Source organism: Podarcis vaucheri (genome assembly GCF_965113315.1).
Source record: "Podarcis vaucheri genome assembly, chromosome: 2".
Lineage (NCBI taxonomy): Eukaryota > Metazoa > Chordata > Lepidosauria > Squamata > Lacertidae > Podarcis > Podarcis vaucheri.
In genome coordinates this window covers 70,353,958-70,380,592 of record NC_138760.1, presented here as the reverse complement: position 1 = coordinate 70,380,592, position 26,635 = coordinate 70,353,958, and the positions used below count along the sequence as shown (strand labels likewise).

Genomic DNA, 26,635 nt, shown 5'->3' with positions numbered 1-26,635 from the left:
GGCAGACCATCGAGGAGAAAGCACAGCTGTCCTGTGCCTGCTCCAGTCAATGGCAGCCTGCCCTTTGTATCTGGGCTTGAATTCTTGAAACAAGAAGAGATTGTTGATGTTGTCCGCAGAATATAAAATCAGTCCTGTTGATGCAGCTCATGCCCTTGAGATATTCCGGTTCTTATTTGAGTGTTAATGTTCAACAAATCAGTCTCTGGCACCAGCTCCAAAGATTTACATTTTGTTGTTGTTGTTGTTCCCTTTCTTTTAAGTTATTTTCCCCAGGAAAGTCTCCAAGCAGTGACTTGGGTAATATCCAAAAGCTGCACTGATTATTATTGTTGTTATTATAGGCTCACTTTTATTTCTGTTTAATTAGTAATTATTTTAAATTACATGTGGTTGAAGTGCAGCTGGATTAATGTGGCTCAGCCATCAGGATTTTGTTCTTGAGCGAGCCAACATTACAGGAGGATATATTTCTGAGGCTTGTGGAGTGTGTGGTGACAGTTGCCATGCTTGATTTCTGTTGTTCATTAGGGATATTTGAATTGTATTAACCTTAGTTCTCTAATATGAGGAGAGAAGCAAATGTTGCCAGCCCATGAGGGGCTGAAAGAGCAGAAGTATTATAGTAATTATAATAAATATATGTAGTATTTATAAATAAATAAACCAGCTATGCTGGTTGCCAATTGTTTTGCAGGACCAATTCAAGGTGCTTATTTTGATGTTTAAAGCCCTAAATGGTTTGGGACCCAAATATATTATAGCCTAAATAACTGACTTTGCATACATGTGTAAATAAACACACTACCACATGATTTGCGTAAGGCCTCTTTTCTGTAGATGTACTAGCTCCCATTACGAGGAACACAGGGAGCTGCTTTCTATCATGTCAGACCATTGATCGCTGTAGCTTGGTAGAATCTGGCAGTGCCTCCCCAGATTTTTGAATCAAGATCTTTCCCAACCCTACCTGGAGTTGCCAGATGGAACAAGTGACCTTCTGCATGCAGAGCATGTGATCTACACAATTTGGCCCTTCACAAAATTGTGCTCAACAAGCCAGTGATTATTACATTCGATGTACGTGAACAGCTGTGTATTAATACCTACTGGGGGGGGGAGAGAGAGAATTTACACTTGATCTACAATAATCAGTGCTGAAACTGTTGAACATCTGGTAACCACCCACTAGAGTAGTTGTGGAGATATGACCTCTTTCTCTCTCTATGGCTGAACTTTTGCTTTTCCTTTCCAGACACTAATGCTTTATATCCTTGGATCTTACTACTGTCAGTCACAGATACGAGCTGTAATCAAGGAAGCCAAAGACAACTCTTAAGGCCAGTGCATTTAACCAAAAAAACCAGCCCTGGCTGCTGAGAGAATTCACTGTGCATTAGAGCTTGCTGCACAGCCAAGTAGTTATCTGATTGCTCTTTTGTGGGGCCAAATTGATTTTCAGCCCATGACGAAGTGTGTGGGAAATACAATCAGTATCATTAGCAACTGAAAATAAATCTGGCCATGTGTTGTACTCTAATGTGCATTAGGCTCTCTCTGTAGCCAAGCCCAGTTTTCAGCTACTCTACACGTTGGCCCTTAATTAGACAGGCTCACTAAACTTGAACAGGAGTCAATCCCAGCGTGCCACTCATATCTAGCTAATTTGAGTTGCAATGATGAGAAGCAATGGAACCACCAGGAAAGCAAACTAAAATGCCAGTATGTTGTGGCCCATCAGTACCTCCTAGGGCACCCATGGAAGGTCACAGAAGGTCACCAATGGAAGGCCAGTGGGAGAACAGGAAGCTGGACTTGATGGGCCATTGGCCTGATCCAGCAGGCTCTTGTTATATGTTCTTAATATGCCCTCAAAAATCCACAGTGAAAGAGAGACTGTTTGTTCTTCCTCCTTGGTTCCTGTTTGCATGGACTCATACACCCCATAAACATGATGACCACATTTCACTGGATGCCATGACTGAATGCCCACCTTCCCATCTAGTCTGAACAGAGGAAAGGTGCAAAGAGCACTTTGGGTGTGAGCATGGTGGTGGCTTATGCAAGTGCCTTTTTCCTACTGATGGGCTACATGCTCACTCCATTTAATTCTCCTCTTTTTCTGCTATTTTAGATGTAAATACATTTCCTTCTCCTGAGTTTGTAATCTATGCATATGTTACTTTAACCCACAAGAGGGCACTGTTGGTCTAGTGATCTAGTCACCCCGTTTGTAGCTTTTCTGTCTGTTAACTTCTTCCCTAAATGTTGAGCCATTTTGTTATTCTCTCCAGGCAAGATGTCTGCTGTTCCTCTCTCTCGTCTTTACCCATCCTATAAACAGCTTCTGCATGAGTAAAGCCTTTGAACCCCAGAAACTTTAAGTGATCTTTTCAATCCAATTTACCCAAGCTGCAAAGTCTGCTAAAACCACCTCTTTGTGGCAGCCAATTTGTTTCATGTCATGCCTCACAGCAGCCATTTTGTAATATGCTATGCCCCTGTAGCAACCCAGTTATGACTGGCACCCACAGCACTTTTTCAAATTTTCAAATGTGTCCACTGATCCAAAAGGTTTTGTGCCCAAGCTACCTCACTGGGCTGTTTTGAGGATAAAATGTATATTAAGGTGATAAGTAACAATGATTACCAGTTAAGAATTGAAAATTGAAATGAGACCCAACTAAGTCCTACACTGAGTTGTTTCGATGTCTTAGTCATGTTTGACTCTCCGTGACCCCATGAACCAGAGCATGCCTTGGAAACTCTCACTTTCTTCTCAAAGCTTCTCCTTTTTAATGTCCGTGGAGTTTTCTTGGCAAAATACTGGAGTGGTTTGCCAGTTCCTTCTCCAGGTGGATCACATTTAGTCTAAACTCTCGGCTATGACCTGTCCGTCTTAGGTGGCCCTGTATGGCATAGATCATAGCTTCTTGGAGTCATTCAAGCCCCTTCACCACGACAAGGTGAAGGGGCCTACACTGAGTAGACCCGCTGAAATCAGTGGATTTGTGTTTTTTGTTGGTAAGTGGTTAACAGTGTAATCTTGTAATAGCTGTGCAGAAGTAAGCACTATTTAGTTCGTTGGAAGAAGAAGAAGAAGAAGAAGAAGAAGAAGAAGAAGAAGAAGAAGAAGAAGAAGAAGAAGAAGAATTTATTATTTATACCCCGCCCATCTGGGCAGCTTCCAACAAAATATTAAAATACAATACTGTATTAAAGATTAAAAGCTTCCCTAAACAGAGCTGCCTTCAGATGTCTTCTAAAAGTCTGGTAGATGTTTTTCTCATTGACATCTGGTGGGAGGGCGTTCCACAGGGCAGGCGCCACTACCAAGAAGGCCCTCTGCCTGGTTCCCTGTAAGCTCACTTCTCGCAGCGAGGGAACTTCCATATAGTTGTGCACACTACAATTCTGTATCAGTTTACTTGGGATTATCCTTCTGAAATCAATGGGACTTCTAAACAGACTTGCATAACATTGCATTGATTTTTTTTACTGGAGCATTTCATAGAATCATAGAATCATAGAATCATAAAGTTGGAAGAGACCACAAGGGCCATCAAGTCCAACCCCCTGCCAAGCAGGAAACACCATCAGAGCACTCCTGACATATGGTTGTCAAGCCTCTGCTTAAAGACCTCCAAAGTAGGAGACTCCACCACACTCCTTGGCAGCAAATTCCACTGTCGAACAGCTCTTACTGTCAGGAAGTTCTTCCTAATGTTTAGGTGGAATCTTCTTTCTTGTAGTTTGGATCCATTGCTCCGTGTCCGCTTCTCCGGAGCAGCAGAAAACAACCTTTCTCCCTCCTCTATGTGACATCCTTTTATATAGTTGAACATGGCTATCATATCACCCCTTAACCTCCTCTTCTCCAGGCTAAACATGCCCAGCTCCCTTAACCGTTCCTCATAAGGCATCGTTTCCAGGCCTTTGACCATTTTGGTTGCCCTCCTCTGGCCACGTTCCAGTTTGTCAGTGTCCTTCTTGAACTGTGGTGCCCAGAACTGGACACAGTACTCCAGGTGAGGTCTGACCAGAGCAGAATACAGTGGCACTATTACTTCCCTTGATCTAGATGCTATACTCCTATTGATGCAGCCCAGAATTGCATTGGCTTTTTTAGCTGCCGCGTCACACTGTTGGCTCATGTCAAGTTTGTGGTCAACCAAGACTCCTAGATCCTTTTCACATGTACTGCTCTCAAGCCAGGTGTCCCCCATCTTGTATTTGTGCCTCTCATTTTTTTGCCCAAGTGCAATACTTTACATTTCTCCCTGTTAAAATTCATCTTGTTTGTTTTGGCCCAGTTCTCTAATCTGTCTAGGTCGTTTTGAAGTGTGATCCTGTCCTCTGGGGTGTTAGCCACCCCTCCCAGTTTGGTGTCATCTGCAAATTTGATCAGGATGCCCTTGAGTCCATCATCCAAGTCGTTGATAAAGACTGTCAGAGTTGGAATCAGACTCAAATAGAAGTTTCATTGAAGTTTCGTTTTTCCTTCCATTAAACTTCATTATACCAAGCACAGTTTACAGCTTTAATCTGTCTCTTCTCAAAGCCTAGTCTGCCTTCATGCATGCTTGCTCTTCAATTTTTGTATGATCAGCAGATATACATAATGCTGAATCTACGTTGTTCTCTGCATCTGATTAATACAATTAGTAGGCAGTAGAGACCCAAAACACTGACCCCAGTAGGATCCTTCTTGAAATAACTCCTTTACTGGAGGTCACACTATTAATGATCACCGTCTGCTAAAGGTCTGCTACCATTCTTAGCAGAGGATTTTCTTCCATAATTAGGACTCAGATACTCAGCTCAAATACAGGCATGTTAATGACTGAGAAATTAGAACATCAGGAAACCTATCTCTGTGTTATCAGCTAAAGTGTATCACAAGGGAATAAAATATCTACAAGAAGATTCAAGATAGCTTGTTCCCTTGTCAGTTTAAAGTCTTCCCCACTGACACTCCTGCTGAACCAGCTATGCTTTGCCATTGTAGGTTAAGAGCCATATGTTCTGTAGTTCAGGTTTGAACATGATACACAGGAGCGTATTCATCAGGAGGGTAGGCCGGACATGTATACAAGACGTTGAATATGATTTCCCTAAATGCAGCTGCAAGGCTTTGGACCAAGACCAATAGGTGGGAACACATCTCACAGATGCACTTGGAGTGCCATGTTAAAACCTCATAATCACATTTATGTTTGCACCACTGAGAATCCAAGCTTTGCATTTTTCAACATTTCAACTCAGGGCAAGATGGCAAACTTGCTTTTATACTGCTTGGTCATTTTAAGCTTTTTATCCCATCCATGATCTATCTATTTGCATTGGCTTTGAGACTGGAATACATTTCACAGGTTCTTAAACTTTAGCCACTGGTGCACTTTTGTGCACAATTTATCATCCTCGTCATTTCATTTTGTATGCTGCCTTTCCATAGTTAAAACCATGCTCCATAGTTCAGTTGGTTAGAGTGTGAGGCTAATAATGCCAAGCTGTATGGGAACAGCTGTATATTCTTTCGTTGAACTAGATGGTCCTCAGGGTCCCTTCCAACTCTACAGTTCTATGATTCCATGATTCTATAACAATTTAGAGTGGTGGTGCCCACATGGGTTGGGAACAGGGTATCTGAAGGCATGCCTGCCTCCATATCAGCCTGCTCATATGCTGAGATAATAAACTGAGGCTTCCGCTGTTAGAAGTGAGTTAGAGTGGCAGCATAGAGAGGCCTTTCTCCACGATAGAATACAGAATGCTCTACCTAAAAAGGCTTACCTACTAGCATCTTTGCTATCTTTTTAGGAAAGACCTTTTTTCTGAGGCTTTTGATAGTGAAAACTGTGGTAATTTTATTCCTGCTAGTTTTTATTCACTCTTTTTATGTTTTTTTAATTTTGTTGCCTTATTTTACTTGTGTAAGCCTCTCTCTCTCTCTATATATATATATATGATTATACATGCTTTTAATTAGAAATAGGAAAATTTGAAATAATAGGCAAAAAAAATCTAATAAGAGATGCCTCCAAAAGCTATGAGGTCCTCATCCTACCACAGGCAAGATTTTGGAAAGCTTTACCACCCAAGTGGTATTCCATTTATCTGAACCTCATCCTCATTCACAGGTTGCTTTTCATATTACCATTACAAATACCCTTTTCACACCATGTATATGCAGGCAAACACATATTCTGGAAAGGCATGGGCGTAGCCACGGGGAGGAGGGGGCAGCTGCCCCCTATCAAGAAATGAAAATAACTAACTGAACAATTGTGTCACAGATAACTCAGTTCTGTCCCCCTCCCCCCCAACATAAAGCCTGCCCTCCCTCACAAAAAATAAATCCTGGCTACACCCATGTGGCAAGCTCATATAATTTAGAAAACAATCACATTGTGTGATATAAATAGCTTTTCAATGTTGAATTGAACTACGAGCAATAAACCACAGTACTGGTTAATCAAAGCTTATCTGCCTGACCAGTGACTAAAACTGTGCTTTTTAGTTGCATAAGAAGCACTTTAGACAACTTTCTTCCCTCGACTAGAGGATGCTAATAAATGCCTTAGGCTAAATGGGCTGGGTAATTTGATGGAATGTGATCCTCTTCCTCTGAAGTCTCATCATGCCGAAATCTCTCTGAGGTATGGCAATGCAAAATGACACGAGGAAGGTTGGCACTTCACATTTTTCCATTTTTAAACATGTAAGAATACAATTTGGGGCAGAGATGTGCTTGTTAAATATAAACTAATCACATTCGGAGGAAAGATATTGCATGCTTAAGCATCTCTCAGATGGAATCAGCAGCCCTGACGATGAAAAAGTGAAATATACATACCTCATCCAGATAGAACCTACCCATGTGGCAAGAGCATTATAAAAAGTATTGACCACTATTGAAGATAAGCTCAATGTATGTCAATATCAAAGAAAAATAGCTGAACCTTCTGAAAATGACTTTGAAAAACTGGATGATCAAAGAAAATTATGGATATTGAGTAACAAGCAATTCCTTGCCGGAGCTGTACTCATTAGGGAGTTTTTGCCACATGTGCACAGAAAATACGAACAAATTGCCTTTGCTTTCTGGCAAAATTGCTTTAAATAAAACATAGCCTAGTTTGTGGGTGATTATTAGAATAAGAATGCAGGAAGGAAGGGATCTATGTAAATCCATGGGTGGTACTTTCCACCACGATTAGCCTTGGGCAGGAAAGGAGAAATTCCTTTTTGGGGAGAGAAAGGATTTGGGCTCTAAGGATGCAGCCAATTATTCCCTTTACTGTTGGAAGGCTCTTTGACACCAAAGTGATATTTTGGTGCAGGTGATGGAAGGCTTTGGATTCTTACGGATATGCATCAGAGGGCACAAATCCTCAAACACCAAACTCCTCAAACCTGCCCAATCCTTTTTGTATGAAAAAGGGCGGGTCCCCTTGTTCCCAAAGCAGCAGTGGTTAATCTGTGGCCCTCCAGAGGTTGTTGGCCTCCAACTCCCATCAGCTCTAGCCAGCATGGCCAATGGTTAAGGAGGATGGGAACTGGGAGTTCAACATCTAGAAGGCAGCAGGCTAGCCTCCCTCCTGCACCCCACTGTATAGGATCCTTTTGCAGGAAAACAGGTGAGAGAATGCAAAGTCCTAGTGGCTGGTTGTATTGGCGGAGTGCAAAATCAGCACCAGACAGCACACTTCTCCTCACTGTAGTCTTGAAGGTTTTTGAAAAGTATTTGTTTTCCCAGTAACAACGCAAGCAAGCAACATGATGCCTTATGTGTGCTTACTGCCTTCTGCTGCTGGGGATATTTTGAAGAGGTGGAGAGCTTGTTTTTACCTATTTTTCTGCAAGGATAACAGGTCTCAGCTGAACCAGGTGAGTCACTGGAATGTAGATCAGGTCCCGGCAGTCTGTAACTGACTAGATGATAGCTAATAAGCTCAGCCCAGTCAAGATGAAGGTACCGTTGATGATGGGCTTTAGAGATTGTCTTCAATCTGCTCTTGAGCAATGAACTCTCCCTAGAATCAAGTATGTTTTTTGCAGATGCTGTTAGATCCAGTGCTTCACTTATATTACCAAATAATATCCATGGCACAAATTGCCTCATGGACAGAAGTCTTGCTACAGGTATCTATGATCTAGTAAACATTTGAACTAGGTTGCTTCAGTATATTGGAACAGAGGGGAGGAGTGGACCTTAAAAGCTATTTAGAAACTTAGGCTGGTTCAAAACACAACAGCCAGGTTGCTAAACACCACTGGCTATTTTGAACAGAGCTTGCCAGTATTAAAAAATCTTGACAAATTCTAAATTTGTTTCCACATTCAAGATGTTGGTATTAACTTTTAAAGCCCTACACATCCATATAATCACCTAGCCCATATAAGCCCACCAGTTTTTCAAGATCTACATCAGAAGCCCTATTTCAGAGATGGGACCTTTTCAGTGATGGTACCTCAGTTGTAGATTGTTCTCCAGAGAGACACTTGGCTGTCAATGATTTTGCTTTCTGGCACTGTGCAAAGAGGTTCCTACCTTTCCATGGATAAATTTTACTTCTACCATTTGTTTTTTTATTGCTTGTGTTTTGTCATTTTTAAATTATTGCATTGTCTTGTCAGCTTCCTTGGAAGCCATCAGATGAAATCAGCCTACCAACGATTAGCAAATAAAAAAACTACAAAAAAATCTATTTTTTCTGCATCATGTTTAGGCAGCAGCAAAACTCCTAGACACCCCACTTTAATAACAAAGGAGAGCTATTTACAAAAGGGAGGGATTTTTTCAGTGGTCTAGCAGGCACTTGGCAAGGAGCGAAGGAATAACTTCTTTCCCCTCAGACTTTGAGAAGCTGGGTTGTTTACGAAAAAGGAAGGCAACATGGAACAATCTACAACTTTGTTGGAAACCAGTATTTAGCTTATGGTAGCTGGAAGGAAGGAGGTGGGGAGAAGAGTGTGGTTCTAGCACTGGATATAAAGGCTTTCTGTGGAGGATTCTAGCTAAAGGCCCGGAAGGTTCCATGGGAACACAGTGAAACTATCTTTGCTTACTCTCCCTGAAGCACCTTCCACATGTTGCCTTTGGTGGACCTTGACATCTCAAATTTCAGGGGCGCCTGGTGAAACGCCAAAATCTGGCGGCCTCCCCCCTCCAAGCCTTCAATTGGAGTAATAGTGGTGGCGCCTGCTCTGGTGCCCCAGAAGCTCTGTACCTGGTGCGACTCCCCTAGAACTGTCTCTGTTTGAGGGAGGAAGTTTTAAATCCTCAAAAATCAAGTTACCCAAGCCAACTTTTGAGGATTTCAAGCTTGCTCTAGACTAATAAAGGTCACTCAATAATATACAGGTCACACAAATTTCAGTTCCTACAGCTATACATTTTCTTTAACCTAGCTGGTTACAATTAAATAAAAAGCTAGATTACCTCACCATCTAAAACAGGAGTAGGAAAACTTTTCAGACTGAAACCCACATTCCCGTCAGCATGGTTGGAGCCCATGGCAGTGGTAGGTGACGCCAGAGGCAAAGTAGGAAGAGCAACAATTGTAAACTTTGTGTATTAGGTTAGTTTTACACCCGCCCTGCTCTATCCTCCATCCAGATAAGCAAGAGGAGTTGTCAGAGTTCCAGGATAGATTCCAGCCAGGCAAACACTCAAAAGTAGGGCTGGTAGAAAGTGGGACCTAGACAGACAGGTGTGGCTGAGGAAGAGTAGCCTAGGGAGAGTCCAATAGGCAGGCTTGGTGGGTTGCATTCGGTCCCTAAGCCTCCTCACCCCTGACCTGAAACAAAATGCATCATTATCCGACTTTGGAGCTAGAAGAGAAGGCTGCTCTGTTATACGCAGCTAAGAGCACAAAATGCATACAGAGTAAGTTGCTTCCCGTCAAAAATAAAGAACTGTATAATCACTGACAATTTCCTTTTGTAATCTAGGTGGCACATGCTCTATTACTGTAAGCATGTCATTTCCTCAGAGATTAACTGGCTTCTGCACATATCAGGGACTTCTTAGTGCAACTGAGTGCCAAGAGGCAACTAAGAAGGGCTGCAAGTTTTCCATATTTCTTTATGTACCCCCAGAAAATGAACAGTAGCTTTATCTGCAGTTACACTGTACTAAACTGAAATTTCTCCTCATTACTTGTTTACTGCTCGGAAACATCCCCCCCCCCTTCTGCGATGCATGAGAAGATATCAAAAGCAATCATCAAACCAAATGCATATTCCCTGCCAATTCTTGTCAGCGAACAAAACTGACTGCCCATTCCATGATTAATGGACTTCAATGTCTGTACACTAATGCGCAAAGCATGGGAAATAAACAAGATGAGCTTGAGCTCTTGGTACAGCAAACTAAATATGACATAATAGGCATCACTGAAACCTGGTGGGATAAGTCCCACGATTGGAATGTAATAATGGGGGGATACAATCTATTTCAGAGAAACAGACCAGACAAAAAAGGAGGAGGAGTGGCGTTATATGTCAGGGATGTGTATACCTGTGAAGAGATCCAAGATTTAGAACCTCGAAGCCAAAGTGAGAGCATTTGGGTCAAAATTAAGGGAGAGAAGAATAACAGAGACCTCATTGTGGGAGTTTACTATAGATCCCCAAGCCAAACGGAGGACATAGATGATGCCTTCCTGGAACAGATGGCCAAGCATGCAAAAGGAAGGGAGATAGTAGTAATGGGGGACTTCAATTACCCGGATATTTGTTGGACGTCAAACTCAGCCAAGAGCATAAGGTCAAACAGATTCCTCACTGGCCTTGCAGACAACTTCATTGTCCAGAAAGTGGGAGAAGCAACAAGAGGAACAGCCATTTTAGATCTGGTCCTAACCAATGTTGATGACCTGGTTAGTGGGGTAGATGTGGAAGGATCATTAGGCGCGAGTGATCATGCTCTTCTGAAGTTTACTATACAGCGGAAAGAAGCAGCCAAGCATACTAGGGCTCAATTTCTTGACTTTAAGAAAGCCGACTTCATAAAACTTAGGGAAGTGCTGGGTGAGATCCCATGGACAGCAATACTAAAAGGAAAGGGGGTTCATGATGGCTGGGAGTTTGTTAAGAGGGAGATAGTAAAAGCACAACGTCAGGCAATACCAATGAGACGGAAACATGGAAGGTGCCTAAAGAAGCCAGGGTGGCTATCTAAAGAACTTTTAACTGAATTAAGATTAAAAAAGGATGTGTACAAAAAATGGAAAAGGGGGGAAACCACCAAAGAGGAATTCAAACAAATAGCCAGCACGTGTAGACACAAAGTCAGAAAAGCTAAAGCACAGAATGAACTCAGGCTTGCTAGAGAGGTTAAAAGCAACAAAAAAGGCTTTTATGGGTATGTTCGTAGCAAAAGGAAGAACAAAGAAACAGTGGGGTCACTCAGAGGAGAAGATGGTGAAATGCAAACAGGGGACACAGAAAGGGCTGAACTCCTCAATGCCTTCTTTGCCTCAGTCTTCTCCAATAAAGAAAACAATGCCCGACCTGAAGAATTTGGAGCAAATGTTTCAGCAAAGGAAACACAACCCAGAATAACTAAGGAGATAGTACAAGAATATTTGGCTAGTTTAGATGTATTCAAGTCTCCAGGGCCAGATGAACTGCATCCAAGAGTATTAAAAGAACTGGCAGATGTGATCTCAGAACCACTGGCAGTCATCTTTGAGAATTCCTGGAGAACAGTCGAAGTCCCGGCAGACTGGAGGAGGGCAAATGTTGTCCCTATTTTCAAAAAGGGGAAAAGAGAGGACCCAAATAATTACCGCCCAGTCAGTCTGACATCAATAGCAGGGAAGATTCTGGAGCAGATCATTAAGCAAACAGTCTGTGAGCACCTAGAAAGGAATGCTGTGATCACCAATAGTCAGCATGGATTTCTGAAAAATAAGTCATGTCAGACTAACCTGATCTCGTTTTTTGACAGAATTACAAGCCTGGTAGATGAAGGGAACGCAGTGGATGTAGCCTACCTTGATTTCAGCAAGGCATTTGACAAGGTGCCTCATGATATTCTTGTAAAGAAGCTGGTAAAATGTGGTCTTGACTATGCTACCACTCAGTGGATTTGTAACTGGCTGACTGACCGAACCCAAAGGGTGCTCATCAATGGTTCCTCTTCATCCTGGAGAAGAGTGACTAGTGGGGTGCCACAGGGTTCTGTCTTGGGCCCGGTCTTATTCAACATCTTTATCAACGACTGGGATGATGGACTCAAGGGCATCCTGATCAAATTTGCAGATGACACCAAACTGGGAGGGGTGGCTAACACCCCAGAGGACAGGATCACACTTCAAAACGACCTTGACAGATTAGAGAACTGGGCAAAAAGAAACAAGATGAATTTTAACAGGGAGAAATGTAAAGTATTGCACTTGGGCAAAAAAAATGAGAGGCACAAATACAAGATGGGGGACACCTGGCTTGAGAGCAGTACATGTGAAAAGGATCTAGGAGTCTTGGTTGACCACAAACTTGACATGAGCCAACAGTGTGACGCGGCAGCTAAAAAAGCCAATGCAATTCTGGGCTGCATCAATAGGAGTATAGCATCTAGATCAAGGGAGGTAATAGTGCCACTGTATTCTGCTCTGGTCAGACCACACCTGGAGTACTGTGTCCAGTTCTGAGCACCACAATTCAAGAAGGACACTGACAAACTGGAACGTGTCCAGAGGAGGGCAACCAAAATGGTCAAAGGCCTGGAAACAATGCCTTATGAGGAACGGCTAAGGGAGCTGGGCATGTTTAGCCTGGAGAAGAGGAGGTTAAGGGGTGATATGATAGCCATGTTCAAATATATAAAAGGATGTCACATAGAGGAGGGAGAAAGGTTGTTTTCTGCTGCTCCAGAGAAGCGGACACGGAGCAATGGATCCAAACTACAAGAAAGAAGATTCCACCTAAACATTAGGAAGAACTTCCTGACAGTAAGAGCTGTTCGACAGTGGAATTTGCTGCCAAGGAGTGTGGTGGAGTCTCCTACTTTGGAGGTCTTTAAGCAGAGGCTTGACAACCATATGTCAGGAGTGCTCTGATGGTGTTTCCTGCTTGGCAGGGGGTTGGACTCGATGGCCCTTGTGGTCTCTTCCAACTCTATGATTCTATGATTCTATGATTCTATGATTCTATGATTCCATATTCTTTAATGAAATATTACGCAAAAGAAAAGAATGAAGAAAAGGCAGTTGCACTCACAGAGCTTTGCCTGCTAGTTGAACATGAACAGTTGGTGTTTTTGTTTGCTTTTTATTCCCTGCATTTCCTGATGGAATTCAAATCGAGTGTACATACAGTTCCTAGGCAAGTCTCTCATCCAGGTGCTGACAATAACCAAAGCTCCTTGACTACAGCATGGCAGCTGAATCAAGTGCCTTCATGAAATATTGTAATTTGAGACATTCACCCCTCACAAATTTGTAACTAGCGTTAAGCATATGCCCCATGTTCAGGCTGGGACACTTTAATGAAGTAGATCTATAATGCTTTAAAAGTGTTTCAACTACAGGGCGGAAATCTAAAATAGCTACAAACCCAAAACACCATTAATTGAACTACGGCAGAATCCATTTACTATCATTCCAGTAGCTAAAAGCACTTCTGTCAATGCAAGCCCCCTTTAGATTGGATATCCCATTAAATCTTTTTTGCATTCTCAGCATGTGCTAAAGCATACTTGCAGACTAAAAGATCAAGAAAGGCAATACTCCCAGTGAAAGTGCTACTGGGAATGATGCAAACTGAAAAATCAGATTGTAGTTTCCTCATTTGAGACCATTCCCTACCACTTTTCTGAAGTATCATCTAGATCTGAGGCACTGTACTTGCCTAGTGCTTGGTATTCTTTCCTAGTTACCGTACACATTTTTGTGTCTATAGGAGACACCTGAGCCTAATAAGAAACTGATTTTTAAAATGTACTTTATTTACATGGTTATCATAAAAAAGGGAACAACGCAGTGGGGAATATTACAATGTGTTAGTAATGGTTCGGCTACGCAACTGCTGCACATACTCCTTTGCGTGATCTAAAGCAGTCTTTGGTTTCTCTGGAGGTGGAGGTGGGCCTTCGACTAATTTCACAAAGTAATGGCACTTGACTTTGTCCATAATGCCAAAAAAGCCTTTGCCATGGTAACGGATCCTTTTCAGGTAGTGCCCTTTTCCAGAGAAGGATTCAGCTAGAAGACATAAAATAGACGTTAAAAGAAAGGGAGAATGCAGGCCATAACATAAATTCTATTTTAAAAAATCTGGCTCACTCAATGCCTTGACAGACCTGGAATTCTCTTTTTAATGTGCCACATCAAAAATTACAAATCAAACCATGGAAAAATGTACCGGTCCTGTTTATTTATCTGGGCCTACAATAAAGATATATGTAAATCCTTTACCTTCAGAATGCCCCGACCCCCATTTAGGCAGACCACTAACTTTATTAAAGAAGTGTGGTAACAACATGGCATAGAAGAAATTAGTACACAAGAAAATATTTATTTTTAAAAAAATGGGTGAAAAAACAGGACCTGTGACAACCAGCAGCAAAAACATTAAACAAATTAATGAAAACTACTACTGTTACTCATTTTTCACTAAGTATTTCTTCTATAACTGTGAGTTTCATCTATCAAAGGTTTTTGTGCAGCCAAAACCCACCCCACCCATTTTAAGCCTTCCCCTAGGAAAGCATAATTCACTAAGCTGGTCAGTCACTTTGCCCTAGAATGTCCACTCGAGGCGTTATGAATCATGACGAAGTGACATTTTATTTCCCCCTTTGCTAGAAGCCATTTCTATACTGCTTTTTGTCATCATATGTTTAAAAGAGAAATGAGCTTCCTATGACAGCAGCATTATAAAGGTAAGTTAAAAGGGTCCATTTGATATGGAGAACTCAGAGAGCTATACCTAAATGCCAGATCTAAATGCACTTAATTTAGAACCTTTTTACCTCAATTAAAGGTTGAAAGATGACCAGTTGCTGGGAAGTGAAGTGTGAACTGCTGGCTAACCTGCCACAGCAAAATGAATTACAAACCAACAGAAATGGGCTGATGATGAAAAATGGATTATTGTGTTTAAGACCTATATGGAATAATGCACTTTTCATGTATACAAATGCTAGGGCAAGTAATGTCAAACAACCACAGCTACAAGAACTGAGGTTATACTTAATCCACATGCAGGTTGAATAACTTTTCAAAGGTCTACCCTACTTTTTATGAAGCTATCGGTAAAGTATGCTGATTGTAAAATTGCTGCTATCCCCAACAGTGCTAGGAAATTAGAAGCCCATCTTTAATCTACTGGAAGATGTCATCAGGCAAGTCTACTCCTTGCCAGAATTTGAGAAATGAAATATATTTGCTCCAAGGAATCTGTACTCTACATAAAATGGCTAGTAGGCCAAGAACTCCCATTGAAGTTGAAAGCACTCAGTAAAACTTGTGAAGTTTTGTGTATACAGGTAATCAGTAGGCTTTACATGTTGTGTTGATTAAACCTTTCCCCTATCTAAACACACAGATACTCAAAATCAACACAATGAATCTGACATCCTCATCTTAGACATATCCCACTGATTTTTATGTAATAGCTCTCATGACATTTCAGTACTTAATAAACCAAGAAACTGCAGGACACTGAGATACATACAAAACCCTCCATTTTGAAGCTTTCATCGAATTTTTGTGGGATTTTTCTTTGTGAGGGGGGCAGAAATAAAAAAATCACAACATTTTCTGATGCCCTTAATCACCTGGGATCAGTTAGGTTGTGTTTAGTAAGCATACTGGGGGTGGGGGATATGCTGTGTGTATTTTACTTGCTGTACAAATGGAAGTTTTTCCAATAAACAATAATATTCGAACCAAAATATTTGATTGGAGTGGGAATCAATCAATCATCCTTAGCATGGATTACATTTTTTTAAAACCCAACATTTAATTTGAATTTTTTTTATGTGACCTTCCAGTAGAGAAATTTTCTCATGCCAAGGCTATTATTTATTATTATTATTACTCGGAGATGCCAAACTTTGGAACACATTGGATACACAAAGCTCTGGTTGGGCCCTGTTGAGCAAAGTTAGATGGACACAGGAAGTGCCGGGTGGGGGGCGGACTTTCCTTACCTTATCAAGTTCACTTTCAGGACTCTGAGCTTTCACCACCCTCCAAACCTTATGTAACCCATCCCTAATTGTTCAGAATGGCCTGCCAACCTTCCAGAGAGGCTTTTCTAGGGGCAAAGGTGGTTGCAAAGCAGAGAAAGGGATGGCCCTTTAAAATATGTCTTCTATAATAATAAACTATTTACCAATGTGTAAGTTGGATCTAAATTCTACATTATGCTTCCTCACCGCCATTTCTTGGGCTTCTAGAAGGACCTATTGTAAAAAAGGAAAAATTACAAATTAAGATTATGTAAATTTTTAATCCTGGAGTTTTCATATGCACAGTAATACCTACTCACCTTTAAATTAAAAAAGGAAACAATGTATTTTTTCAACTTCCTTGCCTTAGGGTACTTTGCTTATTAGCTTCCCTACCTCATGGCAACATGTCCTGTGGCAGATTTTAACCCCAGCCAAACTGAAAACTTTCTTTTCCCACACAGAAGTAGGACTGCAAACAGTCTAGTTCCCCAAATCGCTCTACATTCTGTGCCACTGCATCCAGAGTCAGAGGCTTCCCTGCCACAAGTGCCAAACAATATAATGGCGGCTAACAGATTGAGGTTGAATTCTGACAAGACAGAGGTACTGTTTTTGGGGGACAGGAGGCAGGCAGGTGTGGAGGATTCCCTGGTCCTGAGTGGGGTAACTGTGCCCCTGAAGGACCAGGTGTGCAGCCTGAGAGTCATTTTGGACTCACAGCTGTCCATGGAGGCACAGGTCAAATCTGTATCCAGGGCAGCTGTTTACCAGCTCCATCTGGTACGTAGGCTGAGACCCTATCTGCCTGCAGACTGTCTCGCCAGAGTGGTGCATGCTCTGGTTATCTCCCGCTTGGACTACTGCAATGCGCTCTACGTGGGGCTACCTTTGAAGGTGACCCGGAAACTACAACTAATCCAGAATGCGGCAGCTAGACTGGTGACTGGGAGCGGCCACCGAGACCATATAACACCGGTCTTGAAAGACCTACATTGGCTCCCAGTACGTTTCCGAGCACAATTCAAAATGTTGGTGCTGACCTTTAAAGCCCTAAACGGCCTCGGTCCAGTATATCTGAAGGAGCGTCTCCACTCCCATCATTCTGCCCGGACACTGAGGTCCAGCTCCGAGGGCCTTCTGGCGGTTCCCTCACTGCGAGAGGCCAAGTTACAGGGAACCAGGCAGAGGGCCATCTGGGTAGTGGCGCCTGCCCTGTGGAACGCCCTCCCATCAGATGTCAAAGCGATAAACAACTACCTGACATTCAGAAGACATCTGAAGGCAGCCCTGTTCAGGGAAGTTTTTAATATGTGACATTTTAGTGTATTTTTCATCTTTGTTGGAAGCCGCCCAGAGTGGCTGGGGAAACCCAGCCAGATGGGCGGGGTACAAATAATAAATTATTATTATTATTATTATTATTATTATTATTATTATTATTATTACACTTTTGCCAGCACAAAAGTGGAAATGCCATTTCAGGCATAAAAATCCTGCCAGGAAAATTAGATATACCCACATCAACTAGCACAACACTGAGTGAGGATGAGAGACTTCTGCAAGATACTATTCAAGCTCTCAGCCACACACATCCCGTGTGTGTGTGTGTGTGTGTGTGTGTGTGTGTGTGTTGCAGTTAACAAAGTTCTCTAAGCAGTTCACCAACTTGTTCAAAAATACAGCATACAACCCAAGGCTTATAAAAGAATAAACCAGTTATAAACAATATGAACTAGCCCAGAAATATCATCTAAAAGATAGAAATATATGGATTTAATAGAGAATGGTAAATTAAATTCTGAAGAAACTTGTAACATACCTCTTTTATCACTTTTGCTCCCTTTTTGTCATTGAATTCCAACTGAGCTAGTGCCTGATCTATGGACATGCCTCGTATCTGAAATGAAAAGCAACACAGAGATGGGAGAAATTCTCAATACAGTATATAATTCATATATAGTGAAACAAACCGCATCATAAGCATCAGTTTCAGTGTAGACGAACTATGCAACACTGAGTTGCTTTACACAGTTTTATAGAAGTGCTATAGTACAAAAAACTAAAACAAACAAAAACTCTGACAAAGAGCATTAAGGACTACCAAATCGATACCGAGAAGAAAAATTCCTAATCTCAAATGCACTGCAAAATAAATAAATAGAAAGCTTCTGATGAATAAGGCTTTCAAATCTATTGTGCGCATATGGCTAAACTGTGGCGTGCCAAGTGCTGAAGGACTGCAACTCCTATTATCCCTGACCGTTGGCCATGCTGGCTGGCGTTTTGCAGAAAGGAAAAGGCTATTTAAAACTATTTTCATGTGCAGCTGCTTGACACAGCAACCTATGCAATTGCTGTATGATCAGCCCCCACTATGTGGCTTGCCTTCACCTGGCATAAGCTGTCACTAAGAATGTTTCCCATACATAAATAACAGTTTAGGGCATGAAGAGAGTTTCAAAAGGTTTCACGTGGAAACTGTAACATGAGAAAGCCATAGTCAACAGATACAGGGGACCTGACTTGACCTCTGCAAATGATCCTGCAATGCTTTTTCCAGAGGAAATTTAAGCAATTCTTCATTTTTCAGTATTTGCTACACTCCATGCATCCCACCAAAAGTTTATATTATCTAAATCTCCTCCTGGTATATTCCCCGCCCCCCCCCCAACCGGGACAAAATGGCAGAGCAGGATCTTCTTGCACAGTAGCGCAAAGCATCCTCTGCTTCTTTAAGTAAATTTACGTAACATTTTATCCAGGGATTTTACAAGGAAAGAGGGTTTTAAAAAAAATCAAATGCAATCACGTGTAAAAAGGGCACGAAAATACAGCCATCACCAAGAAAAGAAATCTCATAATCCTAACAAGATTAAGCCTACAAAAATCAATCCTCTTACCAGTTTTGCCAGGTACCACATCTTGTCCTTACTGTATTTAATGTGTCTTCGACAGTGGTATATTTCCTATATAAAAGAGATGTTTATGTTCTGGGGACAACAATGTCTTTTGTTTTCTCCCCACCACCCTCAGTTCCTCTACTACTTTGAGAACAGAAAACATTTCCTCCTTCACCTGCCAAAAATTATGTCAGACAGACTTTACATGGCAGCAACAGGCAAGAATGGAAGCAGCGAAAACTAATTCCAACTATGTTGTGTCATTTGTCTCTTACTACATAATAAATAACGCTTAGTATTTCACGTGGGCAGCTTTATGGTCACCAACTATAGTCCCTGACTTGTCCCTGCCTTTAAACAGTGCCATGCAATGGCTTGGTGCAGATTAAAAAGGTATCAGAAATGGTGCATCACACTGCTGTCCCACCTACCCTACTTGGCAGCATCTCTCCAGGTTCTCAGGAAAATATATTTTCTGAGCTTGCTAGAAAATATCTTTTTTTTTTAACTGGAGGTTGCCAGGAATTGAATTCGGGACCTTTTGCATGCAAAATATGCACTCTACCTCTAAGCTATAGTCCCTTCTCAGGTGGGCACACATTAGTACAGTGGTACCTTGATTTGCGGACAGCCTAGTTTACGACCATTTTGGATTATGACCAATTCAAACCCAGAAGTGCGCGTCCCAGTTTGGAAAAAAAAAATTGGATTACGGCCGGTTTTTTAGGATTACGAACAATTATTTTGGTTTACGAACAATTTTTTTTGGATTACAACCTTTTGTTTGTTTGTTTTGGAGGCCCCATTGGCGAAAGCGCGCCTTGGGTTACGGCCTGTTTTGGTTTACAAATGGACCTCCAGAACGGATTATGGTCATAAACCAAGGTACCAGTGTATACTGAAGCAGTGAAATTTAATACATACTTACAGATAACATAGGGAACAGCTGACCAGCTGCTTGCTTTGCCTAGCTATGCACTGCCATGGGTCTTCCATGACCCCATCTTCCAGTACTCTTCTCCCACCACAGTGCTGAATGGGTCTGCTTGTCTCTCTCTCTCCTACCTGCAAACACCTATTGATCTTTGCAGCTGGCCATGGACAGAAAGGATCCATGCTCCACACACAGTTCACTCCGTGTTGAAATGAATTCATCCTTTCCATTTTCCAGGTGCAAAAATTAGCCAACAGGCCTTTGACACAGATTTTTCTAGCATTGCTCAACACAAAGCTGTTCAACTACCATACTAATTCTCAGCTGTGCCTCAATCAGTCTTCATAGGTGAGATACATTTCATGAAATTAATGCACATAACATAGGGTTGGCATATGTCTGGAATTTCCCGGACACTGCCAGGATTCGCCCATCGGAAACAGTGTCCTGGCAGTAATTGCTCAAATGTCCAGGAAAATCCAGGTGTATGGCAACCCATGCTCAAGAAGCTCAATAATTCCCCCCCCCCAAAAAAAAAAAAAGCTCAACAATTTCTTGTAATATGGCAACCCTAACAAAATAGGTCAGTGCAGGTTAAGTTCTCAGTATACAACTGATTAAAAAGCTGCTTATAATAATCCCTTCACAACTATTATTTTGCTAACACACGTAAGGTCCAGTACCAGCTACAGAATGGGAATGCATTTTTATATATTTTTTAAAAAAGCTTTGTAAAAGAGAAGCAAAATTCACCCAGATACATTAATCATTTGAGAAGTGAAATTTCATGTGTGCTTTGTTGCTCAAAAATATAGTGTGTATACTTCAAATCATATTGCTCGCAGAGCCGATAAATGCGCACAGAAGACAAAAATGAGGAACTTAAAAATAAATACTGTATGTGTCTGCAGTGAAACCATTTTTCATTTTAGCTGCGCTCAGCAGCAAGCCAAACCATCTGACAGTAAATTCATTATTTAAAGGTAAAGAAAAGCTGTAAAAAATGCAAGACCAAGATTACTATACCTGATGGGAAAACTTGAAAGAGTTTTCATACAAGTCTCCCAAGTGCCCCATATATCATGCTACCAGCTAGTGATTTCAAGCTTTTTTAAAAATAGCATCTCTTTCCTGCAGTGACCAGCCTTTTAATATTTAGTTTATCTAGTTCCGCACACAATGGAAGCTGACAAGGGTACCACTATGGCTACAGTTTCCTAAGTACAGCCCAAGGCAGGAGAAATAAGGATGCGATCACAGTGAAATTCAGGCCAGAATAAACCCATTAGCTGTACACAGCAGACAGAATGAGACTCAATTTCTACAGAATTAGGGATACATATGCCTTATCCTATGATGTCTATTCAAGATCTAGCATCCATTTTGTTTACCAGAGGGGAGAATAAAATAAATGATACTTTAAAAACTTAGCATGATGTGCTTGGCCATCTAGCCAAGCACACATATCCTAGATACTAACAGCAAACTCAATTTCCTGAGACTGGATCCTTATGTAGCCAAAATGGAAGGAGGTTTCAACATGTTCAGGAAAACCACAAGGTCTGCAGAAGTGCCGTACATCTTTAGTGAAACAAAAAAACAACAACAACACACACACACACACACAAAATAATGGCCACTGAGCTTTTTGTTAATATAAATTCTAAAGTACAAACAAACCAGAAAAACATAACCACAGTTACTAGGCAAAGTTACATCATTTGTACTTTTGACCTTACATAAAAAAAAAACTTTTAAAAAATCTTTTAAAAAAACCAGCCAGTGAGGACTGACATGCTAAATAGCAAGAAAATGCTGACTGGCTATTACAGAGGACAAAATCAAAATCGGAAGGCTGGAATTAATAATAATAATAATAATAATAATAATAATAATACCCTGTCTTTTTCCCTGACAGAACTCAAAGAGGCTTGTGGATGAAAACTGAGTAATGATCCTGAACAAATCATGTTTTATTTCAGTCATTAATTGTGCCAAAGAGCTGCTGGGATATGGTAAGTCTGGGAGTCACTGCTTCCTTTTTTTGTGAATTAATTTTTATTCCCCCCCCCCAAATTAACATTTTTTTAAAAAAAATGGGGGTCATTGCTTCCAACATTTAAGCCTGTGTGTTTGATACAAATGCAGTGCTAGCCTTGTTCTCGGAAATTACAGCCTTGCAAAAATAGACAAAATGAACCCCTGTTCATTGCTCTACAATTCTGTAATATATAGATGTAAGTCTTACAGCAGGTCTTCGAGGTTCTCCTGGTTGCTGTGGAGGATAAACCATCCTATTCTTCTTTTCCCATCTTCCAATATCCCCAAGAGATGCACTTGTATGGATATTTGACAGAAGAGGAACACTGCAAGGTGCTAGTAACCTGTGAGACAAGAATTTGTCATTCCACCAAGATTATAATAATCACTTAAGAGGTTGATTGCGAGATGCTTTTCATCCCAACTTATGAGAATGTGCTCTTTCACTGTCTCTCTTAACCAATGAGCAACATACTCCAAGATGGCTCAATTGCCCTGCTGGTTTGAGGGGCAGTAGGCCTAATGCAAGGAAAGGGGGCAAAGATAGCCCAATAGGCAGCATCCATAATGCTATCCTATTTATACATTATGGGCATATGCTCCTAATAATATATTCAATATCAATTACTAAATGAAGTGGTATTGATTCAGTTAGATACACTATATGGGAAAAGCTGAGCTTGAAGTAACTAACAGAAACCACACACTAAACGTTTTAATTTGGGCATATGTCTCCCAGTACTTCTCTTATTATTCCAACTAAATGATTTAACTTCTGGACTGGGATTGGAGACAGGAAAATAAGAAAGCTGGGTCTTTCTGGGGGGAAAGGAAAGAATTTCAGTGATTAGCAGTTTTTATAATTCAGCTTTGCTTACTTCCTTGAAAAAGATTATACACTGGTTAATTATGGGAGGGACACTAAAGCTGCCAGGCATTCATAGCATGAAAGGTATTATGAGAAGGCAAATTTCCAATGCATATGGAGTTTACCTTATTTGGCACGTACAGGTGCCATGTAGAATATGTGCAAGTTATTTATAATTTTGTTCAGATAATGACAGACCTAGAATTTGTTAATGATATAAAGTGTAAATGGCATCTTCTTAAGACTAAGGCCCCTTTAAGTTTCCCTCTGGAACACTGTAAGAACTTATTGATGCCCAGAAATGACTATGCAAGAATTCAGGCCCAGTTGTTCTTTGCAGGGCTACATCAGTTCTTGCCACTTGCAGAAAGAGGGAAAGGTCCCAAGGCTGAATAAAACACTCACATGGGGCCATATCCAACACTGCTGCTCAACTAGGTAAAGGTAAAGGTACTCCTGCCCGTACGGGCCAGTCATGTCCGACTCTAGGGTTGTGCGCCCATCTCACTTAAGAGGCCGGGGGCCAGCGCTGTCCGGAGATACTTCCGGGTCACACGGCCAGCGTGACGAAGCTGCTCTGGCGAGCCAGCGCCAGCGCAGCACACAGAAACGCCGTTTACCTTCCCACTATAAAGCAGTACCTATTTATCTACTTGCACTTAGGGGTGCTTTTGAACTGCTAGGTGGGCAGGAGCTGGGACCGAATGACGGGAGCTCACCCCGCCGCGGGGATTCGAACCGCCGACCATACGATCAGCAAGTCCTAGGCGCTGAGGTTTTACCCACAGCGCCACCCGCGTCTGCTGCTCAACTAGTGTGGTAGAATTCCACTTGCACAATTGAACATTTCCCTCCTTTCCCCGCACACACACCCTTAAAATCTGCTCCAGAGGGTTGGAAGACCCCCCAAAGCCGATTTTAAGGGTGCCCGGGGAGAACAGCAGAAAAGGAAGTCCTATTGTGTGAGCAGAACTCCCCACATACAGTGTAGGATGCAATTCACAGGCTGTGAGACGCAGCCAGTAGTTCCATGTGATCCATTCACACAGCTGTGACCCATAGAAATAACTAAGGCTTCTGCAGTATCAATGGTATTTAAAACAAGCAAAACAAATACACTCATTTCTGAAGCACAGAAGCTTCTGGAATATTGCAAAATTCTTTTTATAGCCTCCTCAATTTCAGAAGCAAGGTGCCATATAGCATAGGAGAATTTCTGTCTGAGAAACACAACTTGGGCACTGGAATATTTATTTTTTCTTTAGTTTCTGTCCACTGTCTCCATATCCAGTCACATTTCAGCAGAGACAAATTACCCATGTGCAAGAAACCGTTAGGTGATGGCACCCTCTAGTGCTCAAGACACCCCTATAGAGAACACAGGAAATACCTATTGCTATTCGTATTTACAGATACATATCTTTTAAATTATTTTCATAATTAAAAAAGCATTTATCCACCTTGGGTCTCAGCTAGTACTATCAAATCATGTTAATGTCCATAAAAAGCAATATATATATATATATATAAATATATATATATAAATATATATATCAAGTTTCCTGAAATGTTCAGTTTTTCCATCTGTAAAAATATGCACATGCACATTTGTATTTTGTGTCTTCACAATGGTATTCAAATACCAAGAGTCAGGCTGTAAAATTAAAAGCAGGCACAAGCTGTCTCCCAGCACAGCCCAAGTTTGTTAGATCCTATTGGTTGGACCAGTAGCAGAATTATTCCAGAAGAATTTCAACTCTATAATTAACTTCTCCAAAGGAAACAAATGGAAACTATTGCTTATTTTTGCCATTAGGATGCAAAATACTGGCTTTGGATTATACTCATTAAAGCCATCTTATATAAAGGTGTGATTCATTAACCATGCAGATAAGTGTAATCCCACTGAAATAAAATAAAATAAAAACTGTGCATGTGTTTTTATTCTTCCCAAATCTTTCCCCTGTGATTCTTCATTAACGAAGATCAGAGCCCTACTGTTCTTCTGTAATACCCTACTGAATGGGAATGGCTTCTCATTTTGCGGTAGAAGTGTGCTCCCTCCTGGTCACCTAATGAAATGCTGGCCTCCACTTTTCTTTCCTAGTAACTCTGCAGCTGAGGGACAAGGAGTGAAGTTTCATAAACATTTTTGTACCCTATCAAAGGCTCCTGTGTTCAGTGATGATGGGGGGGGGGAGCTTTCCAGAGTAATCACCTGCTGCACGTCAACTTGAAGAAAAACCTCTAATGCATATCTTAACCACACGTGGGGAGACACAATCCTTTAGATATTCTGGTCCAAAATTGTGAAGGGATTTAAACTGAGCCCAGAAACTGATCAGGAAGCAGAGCAATTGACTTATAGTGCCTGGTCCTTTCTGGCAATTTGGCAGCTATACTGTGAACTAAATGAAATTGTTGGACCCTCTTCAAGGCAGTCCATTCTAGAGGTTACCAAGAAATGACGTCCAAGGCATGATAACCTGAGAGTGAAGACGTTCTACACATACCTTCATTCACTTAAATATTATCTGTACTCAAGCACAATCTGAGGGTGATTCATTTCACCATCAGGTGGATACTCCTATTGATTGATTGCATTTATACACTGTCACTTCAAGGCTGCAAATTCCTCAGCCGGGCAGCCTAGTAGCTGCTGATGGAATAAGTTTACTGTTCCTGCACTGATTTAAGAAAGCAGAGAGGTTGAATGGCCACCTGTCATGGATGATTTAGTTGATATACAGTGGTACCTCTGGTTACGTACTTAATTTGTTCCGGAGGTCCATTTTTAACCTGAAACTGTTCTTAACCTAAACACCACTTTAGCTAATGGGGCCTCCCACTGCCGCCACGCCGCAATTTCTGTTCTCATCCTGAAGCAAAGTTCTTAACCCAAGGTACTATTTCTGGGTTAGCAGAGTCTGTTACCTGAAGCGTATGTAACCCGAGGTACCACTGTACCTGCATTGCTGGGGGTTGGACTAGTTGACCCTCAGGGTTCCTTCCATCTCTACAATTCTGATTCCATGATTCTAGAGGCAGGTTGGGCCTTGGAGGCACAAACAGCCTAGCCCTTTCTTCTCCAGCTGACGGCAACAGCACTGCCTAAGCCACAATCCCTATACAAGGCTGTTGGGAGTACAGAAACCTTTGGAAAATTTGTTTGTTAAGTCTCAGTGGTTACTACTCCTGGATACTGACTACGACCAAAGTGCTGCATTGGGCGCCATAATTCTACACCACCAAATGCACAAAAAGTGCCCTTAAAAGAAGAAGATGACAGCTTTGCACTGGCTGTTTTCGTGCGCCAGAGGCCTCTTGATCACCCAGAGAGAAAGAGAGAGAGATACTGCAGTCTCCTCCGCAGCCACAACATCGGCCGGCCCCCAGACCCTTTCGCAGGGCAGACTCACCTCCCGGTCCGGGCGGAGTTGAAGAAGCTCCACAATCGGGCGGCCCCTAAAAACGAGAAACGAACCATTAAGGGCAGGAAGCTGGACGTTTTGTTTTTGTGGGGTGGTGGAGAAATGCTCAGCCCCCCCTGTGCACATTCCACCATCGTTTTCCTCTTCCTCCCTCCCCACCGCCAAACTCACCCCCGAGCATTGCGGGCGCCGCCATCTTCGCAGCCACAACCCGTCTGCCTATTTTACGACAGCAGAGAAGGGCGATTCCCCCCTCCCTCCCCTCCGGAATGT

At 41.7% G+C, this 26,635-nt stretch overlaps 1 protein-coding gene across 1 annotated transcript; it reads right to left on the bottom strand.

Moving 5' to 3' along the window:
- Positions 1-13,936: 13,936 nt before the first annotated feature.
- Positions 13,937-26,617, bottom strand: MRPL22 (mitochondrial ribosomal protein L22). Its single transcript, XM_082211844.1, has 7 exons — positions 26,534-26,617; positions 26,351-26,396; positions 22,272-22,407; positions 19,090-19,155; positions 18,009-18,086; positions 16,351-16,420; positions 13,937-14,213 (listed from the first exon to the last, which is right to left on the bottom strand). Exons 1-7 carry the CDS (start codon positions 26,556-26,558, stop codon positions 14,002-14,004), a joined length of 633 nt encoding a protein of 210 aa, XP_082067970.1. The 5' UTR covers positions 26,559-26,617; the 3' UTR covers positions 13,937-14,001.
- Between the last annotated feature and the right edge of the window lie 18 nt (positions 26,618-26,635).